This window comes from Pteropus alecto, unplaced genomic scaffold, assembly GCF_000325575.1.
Source record: "Pteropus alecto unplaced genomic scaffold, ASM32557v1 scaffold146, whole genome shotgun sequence".
NCBI lineage: Eukaryota > Metazoa > Chordata > Mammalia > Chiroptera > Pteropodidae > Pteropus > Pteropus alecto.
Genome location: NW_006442107.1, coordinates 25,549,448 through 25,558,764, shown reverse-complemented (window position 1 = coordinate 25,558,764; position 9,317 = coordinate 25,549,448). Strand labels below are relative to the sequence as shown.

General features: G+C 40.3%; 1 protein-coding gene across 1 annotated transcript in view; it reads left to right on the top strand.

Annotated features, from left to right (window-relative positions):
- Positions 1 to 9,317, top strand: part of COLEC12 (collectin subfamily member 12) — a 176,442-nt gene that overhangs the window by 162,852 nt on the left and 4,273 nt on the right. Inside the window, exon 9 of the mRNA XM_006920043.3 lies at positions 5,609 to 5,754. Coding sequence (XP_006920105.1) covers positions 5,609 to 5,754 — 146 coding nt within the window. The remainder of the gene's footprint in view (positions 1 to 5,608; positions 5,755 to 9,317) is intronic.

Genomic DNA, 9,317 nt, shown 5'->3' with positions numbered 1-9,317 from the left:
TCCTCCAAGTGAAAAGCATGATTAGAGGATATAGAAGGACCAAAATAAGGTCATTTAAAAAAAAAAAAAAGACCAAAAGTCAAGGTAGAACATTTGAAGATTTTAGGTCTGCTGAAGTTGAGCCTCAGATTGGCCCTAGGGCAAATGAAGATCTACCTGCTGGCCTGACAGATATCCTGTCTACTCCCTCTGCACCTGTACTTTGGGAGAAGCAACACCACACTCTGGTCCTCGTGTCCCTTGGGAATTCAGCTGTCAGCCAGAGGAGAGTGCCCAACACAGCAGTGGTATGCTTCAGGAGACTCAACACAGTTGTGAGAGTTGGCATCTAAAATTGGAGCAGTGGAGGACTGGAGGTAAGGATGGGAGGCAGAGATGATTAAAGGAACAGATAAACCTGTGACTTCGACAGTCAAGAGTGCCAAAATCTTTTTCTTAAGGGAGTCAGGTGGGGAACTAAAAAAGTCTCCTCCACTTTTCTCACAGCCATAAATGCAAAAGAGGTCTGGGTCAGACTCACTAAGAAATTCAATCTTAAGCCTTCCTCCAAGAAAAAAATGGGTTGGTCCATATGGAACGGATTGAGGAAAAACATTACTGTCTATGCCAGCTCTCCCAAGGTGGAACTTTTCTCCTTTTCCCCGGATGCAGCAAGAATTATATGATTTGGAAGAAGAGCACCAGCGTTCGTACCTGGGTCCTGAGAAGGATTACATCACCAGACACCTTCCTGGGGACTCTGTCCCCAGCCACAGCCACCCTGAAGCCTCCTTCGAGCTTTGGCTTCTGCCCCCCAGCTGCAGTACAGATTGTGCTTCTCATTTTCTACCCAAAGGAATACATATACATGTAAAAACCCCCAGGATCAAATTTTAAAAGAAGAATAAATTAGGCAGACATATTCGAGGCCTCAATAACCGAAGGCTAATTTAACTTGACATGGAATAATAAACATTGCACAAACTAGAAAGAGAGCCAGTGCAGCAAGGGGAGAGAGCATATGCCCTGGAGTTGATGGTCTGGGTTCCAGGCCTTGACCCAGCACTCAACAGCTGCATGACCTTGTGTGGGTTATTCAACCATGTGAAATCTCTGTGTCCTCATCTAGAAATGAATATTACAAAAGGACCTGTGTCAATATTGTGGATATTAAATGAAATTTTGTGTGTGTGTGTTTATAAAGCATTTAGTACAGTGCTTGGCCCATGGGAAGTACTCAAGAAATGCCATCTGCTAGTATTGGTATTAATACTGTTATTGTCATAATCCTAATTATTTTCATACTAATCTCAGTAATTATAGAAGAAATTACTTAGCATTTCTATATTATACAGTATCCTGATTGAAGTGACACACAGCATGTCTCAGTTCTCACAACAGGTTTGTAAAGAAGATGAACATTCTCTGCCATGGCCTAGGATAGGGATTGGGTGTCAGGTTCTTAGGGTTCTCCCACCACTGTAAATCTCCACATATATTTAGGCTTATCTTTACCCTCCTCTTTGCTGCTGTGGCCACCAAGCACTGGCTCATCCGCTTCTGTTTGCCCACCACAGATTTCCTCTTACCTGTTTTACACACACACACACACACACACACACACACACACACCAGATTTCCTCTTACCTGTTTTACACACACACACACACACACACACACACACACACACACACACACACAAGCCTTTTTGAAATTGTTTCAGGGCTTTGCAGTTACCACTAAAGAGGAAATAGACAAGAGGAAAAAATGCGCTCTCCTCTCCCTCTTGAAACCTCTCCATTTTTTTATGGTGACATCCGGTTGAGAAAGACAGCTCTGGAATAAACAGACAGAAAGGAACAATAACATGGAATGGATATCGAAAACTTAAGGCACATGCAGACCTGATATAAGGTTTATTTCCCATGAAACATGACCTGACCGAATGACTGTTCGGATCAGCTATTGTGGAAAAGGTCGGCATGAGAAACAATCTGTGATGTCTCAGAACAGCACCCAAAACAGGGTCCCAGATACTTTGGGTGCACACGTCAATAAAGGTCTAAAAGAGGGACTGAAGGGCTGATATACGTTGCCAAGATTTTATTTACTAACCAAGAACATGGATTGTAAAAATCACCCATCAAAAAATCTCAGTTCTAAAAAACAAAAACAAACTTTATAATCCTTTTCAAGAAAAGACAACTGGCCATCATATATCCATTTTCACACACACACACTGTCATTTTTCTCATTTCACCGCAGACTTATGAAAACTGAATTCCTGGCCAGCACCAGCCCCCTGACTGGAGACTGGGATCCACTGGTCCCCAGTCCTGTGATAACATTCAGTGAATTACCCTGGATCACCCACTGTGAGCTAGCCTCTGTGCTGGCCTGCAGGATATTTTCCAGTGTGTGTGGGCAGCAGTGCGAGTGAGATGTATTGTTGTTCTATTCATGTAAAAAAAAGTCTGATTTCCAGGACCACACCACAGTCAAGAAGACATACATACCAACCGTAAATGTGGACACAGCAAAAAGCGAGGCTTCAAAGGAGATTTCAACATTTTCTTCTCAGTAACTGATAGAACAAGTAGATAGAAAAACCAGGAAGGATATATTAAACACTACCAACTAGAGTTCATGCATGTTACAAAACATTCACCCAGCAACTACAAATACACCTTTTCAAGTGTGTATGGTACGTTCACCAAGATAAACTATTTGCTGGGCCATCAAACAAGTGTCAGTAAATGTACGTAAAAGCAGTGGAATTATACAGAGTATGTTCTCTGACCAAAACAAAATTAGAAACCAAAATAACAAAAAAAGCTGTAAAATCTCCAAATATTTGGAAATTAAAGGACACACTTCTAAATAAGAAATCACAAAGGAAATTTTCAAATGTTTCAAAGAAAATGAAAACACTACGTATCAAATTTTGGAGGATGCAGCTGAATTAGTGTTTAGAAGGGCATTTATAGCTTTAGAATGCTTCTATTAGAAATAATTTTTAAGTTGACAATCAGTGATCTAAGCTTCTACTTTCTGAAGATAGAAGAGCAAATTAATCCCAAAGTAGAAGGAAGGAAACCATAATGATTGGAAAGCAATGAAATAGAAAACAGACAAACCAGAGAGGATCAGTGAAACCAGGAGTATGTCAAAACTAATCTTTCTACTCTTGATGGAATAAATGCAGGTACATCACTTAGTAAAGATCGTCACTATTAATGGAGGCTGTCTGTTAGCACAAAGGACTCACACACAAGTGGGAAGCATAGAGTCTGACCATTTGCTCAGCACAACTGTAAGGTAGCCTTTTAAGGCCTTCCCACCCCGCTTGCAGTTGCCCACCTTAGATCACCAGAGATGAGATATTGTTCCTGAGAGTTAACCAAGACACACTTGAATATTCTTTATTCTTCTCACCTACTACTTGGTCCCCAGCACAGGATATCACTTTGTGGGAGTATGCTGCCAAGTTATGAGTAACAGCTTTCATCTCTACATCACAAAGGTAAAACATGGGTTGCCTTTCTGTCCACGCAAGCTGCTCTAGATAATATTACATGTGGTTTTAGAATATGGAGGTATAGGATGGTGGGGACCCTCAGCATCATCTAATTCAATAATAACTTACTCTGGTCCATGCTTCATGTTTCTTTCAGAGTGGCACTGGCTTAGGCCACTAGAGAGAAATCTTCCACTGTACAGACCCCTAGAGTGGGAGAAAATTCTACAGCAAAGAAACACTTCTCACTAGTCTGTAAATGCCTTTTATCTACATATTAAGCAGGTCTTCTGTCAGAAATCTTATTTATGCAATTTCCCAATTAACGGAGAGAGAAAGAATATCAAATGTCCCATCATTATTCATTCAGGAATCACAGACCTCAAATTCGGTAAACAGAATTGGAATAGAGCAGAAATAAACAAAATGTACACCAAGAACAGCAAACTGCTCAGGCATCACTGACATTTGCAGGGGGCGTTCTGCAGGGTGGACAGAAATACACAAAAAAGCATCCATGTGAAAGTAAACTAACTTCATCTCTCTCTTCATTTCTCTGAAGAGAAATATCAGGCATCATTGTGGAAGTCTGATTTTTTAATTCACTTGTTTCTTGACTGTTATGTAAGTTCTGTGAGGGCTGGGACTCTGTTCTCTGCACTGCTGTGTTGCCATCACCTAGAATTGTCTGGCCTGTAGTAGGTGCTCTGTGAATATCTGTTGCATGAAAGTGTGAATGAATGACTATTTCTAGTACTCCCTCCTAAGTAGCATCCCATTTTTACTTTCATCAGTTGGCAGTTTCATCTAAATTATCTTTTCATCACTACATTTATTTAAGTGAGGTCACTTTTCATTTTTAAAAAATCCAAAAAAAATACATTCAGTGTGGGGGAGTCCATTCTACCTTGTTGCCCCACTCTTTAACTATAAATTTCAACTGTACTTTTGCACTGCCCTCTAATTTTGCTGGTTTTATTTCAAAAGATGTAGGGCAATATGAGCTCTATCCTCAGGTAGTCCTAGGATACCCCATGGCAGATGGAGTAATGAGTTATAGTTTATGGGAAGTACATCCTGCTGCATATGTTCTTTTGGACCCTCCATGTGAGCCAAACTTGTCCTCTCAGGCAGTAACCACAGGCTTCTGTGCAAGACCTGCTTCTTAGAGAAAATTTAGCTTTCCAGTTTTGAGTCTTGGAAACACATTTAATTTATTGCATGGAAACAGAATCAAGAACAGCGAACCCTGGCAAAGTGGTGATTTAAGCAGCAGCATCCAAGTTAACCAGCCCCAAATGAATTCATCCTAAAAGAAACTTGTTTTTGAGAATCTCTCTTCCAAAAAAGGCAATGAAATCTATGTCATTTTCAGCAAGATTAAATTATTATTTCATTCGAAAGCAATCAACTTTCTACAACTTAGCCAGACAACCATAACCAGTGTTTGTACTTGTAGGTTCTTGTAAATGTATATCGAGGGTCTCTCACTTTCTCTGTCTGACTCTAACCTGTTAGAGAAGCAAGGTATCGAAATGTACGATGATCCTTCTGGGTTCTCACAAGATTGTGTGTGTGTGTGTGTGATATGTCCTCAGAGTGCATATATATTCACACACAAACATTTACACACTTGCCCAGAAGTCAGCATTTTCATTCATCTAACTGTGTCGAAGAATTTACTCCCTCAGCACTGTGATGAAGCAGCTCAATAATTGATTTCATTGTGACAAAGATAACAAGCATATAGGGAGATGCTGCAGGCATACCAGTTCCTGCATGTGGTTAGTTCCAGACCACCGCAATAAAGTATCACAGTAAAGCGAGTCATAATCTTTTTGTTGGTGGAGAGTCTTGCTTTCAGTTTGTAAAAAACACAACATCTGTGAAGCTTAATAAAGCAAAGCGCAATAAAACAAGGTATGGCTATACTCTGCAAAACAGCTGATCTTATTCTGAATAGGAGTATGCCTGGATTTTTAAACAGTGTATTTTCATTCCAGGATAAATAACATGCTTCAGTTTTGTTTTTCATCTTTCTCTGCTGCTCTCAGGTAAAGAAAACTTCTGTGTGACTTTGAAAATAACACTCAATTTCTGTTTTGTTAAAAGAAATTGGAAAGCTGGACAGCCAGATAACTGGGGCCATGGCCATGGGCCAGGAGAAGACTGTGCTGGGCTGATTTATGCTGGGCAGTGGAACGATTTCCAGTGTGAAGACATCAATAACTTCATATGCGAAAAAGACAGGGAAACAGGTAAGTAGTATAAGAGATTTAAGAGGGACTTGCAGAGCTTATATCCTATTACAGGGTAAGAGGGCTCTGAATACAGACTCTGTAATTGGATTCCAGTCTTAGTTCTTCCACTTACTAGTTGGGCAGGTTGTTAACTTCAGGGGAATAATAATAGCATCCTCTTAGTGGAGTCGTTGTGAAGACATAATAATAAATGTGCAAAATATATAGGAAGTACTCAGTAAATGTTAGACTAACTGGCCTAGGTCATTACCTTATAATATTGCCAGTCAGTTGTTCTTTAACATGTGGCACCAATGTTTTATCTTTTTCATAGAGTTCCATACACAGAGAATTCAGGTAGCCAAGCCTTTAGTTCCACATTTATTTACTGAGCAATTACTATGGGCCAGATGCTGTGCTAGATAATGAAAGGATGCAGTCTGTGCCCCCTTATAAGTTAATAAGCCAAAGAGGCTTTAGAGATTTATTTTCATTTCAAAATATACTTATTTAATGCTTCATTAAATATATAACTCTCTTTGGAATGTAGCCTCTTAGTTTTCTTCATCAGAACTAGATTTAAAAGTATATGGTAGAAGTAGGAAGAAATGGGGAGTGAATGCCAGTAGGTATGGGATTTCTTTTGGGGGACAATGAAAGTGTTCTAAAATATGATTAGGTAGTTCTAAATTGTGCAACTTTGGGAATATTATAAAAACCAATGAATTGTATACTTTAGATGGGCGAATGATATGATACGTGAACATCTTATAGAGCCTTTATTTAAAAAGTTGGTGGGAGACCCGCAGGGCAGGCCCTATCTTTGCACTCTCCCTCTGCCAGTCTTCAGAGCACCAGCACCTTTTTAGAGGGGCACTTTTACACACATCTAGTGTGCCCTTTTTTTTTGTATCCGCTGCCCAGAGTATACGCCTTGATTACCTAACTCTAGTGGCCAGCAGCACTTATATTTTTGAGTCTCTTGGGACTGTAACAAATGAAGAGACAGTTCTTGGTTGGCTACCCCAAGGCATAGCACACAGCAGACTGAAACAAACCCCTAGTCTTTCTGTGAAAGAGGCCTATTTGATTGTCCTGGAGCTTCAGCAAGAGGGACAGACTTCAAGTTTGGACACATCTAGGGGACTACTCAGGCCAGTGGACACCATCTTTGCACTCTTCCTCTGCCTCACTCCAGGTCATTGGCGTCTCCCAGAAAGGTGCTCGACACTCATTTGGTGCCCTGATCTTTGTAACGACTGCTTGGGAGACACTTCTGGGTTGGCCAGCTCTGGTGGCCAGTGGAACAGACTCTTGTGGTCCCATAGCATTGTATATATTCACATATTTTAAAAGCTGCTGCCTGAGGATGTGGCTTCCAATCAGCCTAAATCCAGGTGTTGACTGGGATCCTCCCCTTCAGGACACTGACAAGTCTTGGAACACCCTCAACTACTGGGAGCCACTAAATACAAAATAGGCTGCTTGGACAATCACAAGAGCTAAGGCATGGTTGAATGATAAGGTTCATCTCCGAAACAACGCTGCTCCCTCAAGACAGGGAGAGGTGGCTCTTTCATCTAATGCATAGAAACCAACACAGAGAATCAAAGAAAATGAAGGATATGTGTTTCAAACAGAAGGACAAGATAAAACCACAAAAAGCCCTTAATGAAATGGAGATAAATAATTTTCTTGACAAAAAGTTCAAAATAGCAGTCATAAAGATGCACACCAAACTTGGGAGAAGAATGGATGAACAATGAGAGAACTTCAACAAAGAAACAGAAAATATAAGAAAGTACCAAATAGGAGTCACAGAGCTAAAGAATACAATAACTGCACTGAAATATATACTAGTGGGATTCAACGGTATACTAGATGAAGCAGAAAAGGATCCATGAGCTCACAAAGAGGACAGCAGAACCTCACCTAATCAATCAGCAAAAAGAAAAAAAAGGGTTTTTAAAAAGTGAAAATAGCTTAACGGACGTATGAAATATCAAATGGGAGTAACATCAGAAACATGGTGGAGTGAGAGACGTTCCCAGCCAGATCTCTCCCCTTGAAACAACAATAAGCTGATCATCTAAAACGCAAAAAACACCCATCCTGCACACAAGCACGTCTGAGTAGGGGATCTGCGAATAAGCACTACCTTGGGTCAGAACCCCAGGAGTTGGGCAGTAGACTGGGAGAAACACAGAAGCTGCCTCTCGCAGCTGCAGCTGCAGGAGGAGGGGGAGGGAAAAAGGTGCAGCAGTTTCCCTTAACAGCCCTGCCTGAGAGAGCCATGAGCTCCACTCAGCAGCAGTTCTGAGGAATCAGGACAGGAAGCAGATAAGTGGGGACGGCAGAGAAGCAACAGCTGATTATCACCAGCCGTGGTTGCAAAACACAAGGCTGAGCTGCAGTCCCCATCCCCCAACCCAGAGGGCCTCTCTCCCCTGTCCTCCAAGACGAACACTGCATAGCCCCAGGAGAATCTCAGCAAATGTTATCAAAACTGACACTAACACTGACAGGGACTGAGACTGAGGGTAGCAAGTGTGATTGAATATTTATAAGAAAAAAAGGCATTATGAAGACTTTATATAAAGCAGAGATCCAAGAGGCTTTGACGCCACCTACTAGAAACCAAAAGTAAACTGCCTTCTTAGTGACAGGCTAACGACAGACATTTATATAATAAATCTTCCTGGAAAAAAGGCAGAAGACACTTCTTTTAATGTTCAGGTGGAGAAATAGGCCACTAAACACCATGAACAACCAAGGTGACAAGGCAGCTCTGAAAGAAAGAGAAAAATCTCCAGAAAATAAGTGTAAAGACATAGAAATATGCAACTTAAATGACAGAGAATTCAGGATAGTACTTCTGAAAAAACTCAATGAGATCCGAAACGAATCATATCAACAATTTCAGAAATTGAAAAAACACCTAGACCAGCAGAATGAATTTTTTAGCAAGGAAACTAAAAACTAAAAAAGAACCAAATAGAACTTCTGGAGATGAAGAACACACTGAAAGAGATGAAGAATGAAAAAGCAAGCTTGGGAAATAGAGTCGACCAAATGGAGAAAAGGATAAGTGATATCAAAGACAAAAATCTAGAAATATATCAGAAGAAAAAAGAGAAAAACTGAAGAATGAAAAATAATGAAAGAGAAATACAAGAACTAGCTGATACCATCAGGAAAGGAAACAAGAATAATGGGCATTCTTGAAGGAGAAGAAAAGGAGCAGGGATTAGAAAGCATTTTCAGACAAATAGTTGACGAGAATTTCCCAAATCTAAAGAATGAACTGGAAGTTGGAATTCAAGAAGTCAACAGAACACCCAATTATCTCAACCCAAAAAGGACTTCTCCAAGACATATTATATTAAAATTATCAAAAATTAATGACAAAGAAAGAATTCTCAGGGCAGCCAGGGAAAAGTGGATGGTAACCTATACAGAAAAACACATTATTGTCACAAACTCTACAAGCAAGAAAGAAGTAGAATAAAATGATCAAACTATTAAATGAAAAGAATTACCAGCCAAGAATAACGTATCCAGCAAAGTTCTCATTTACATAT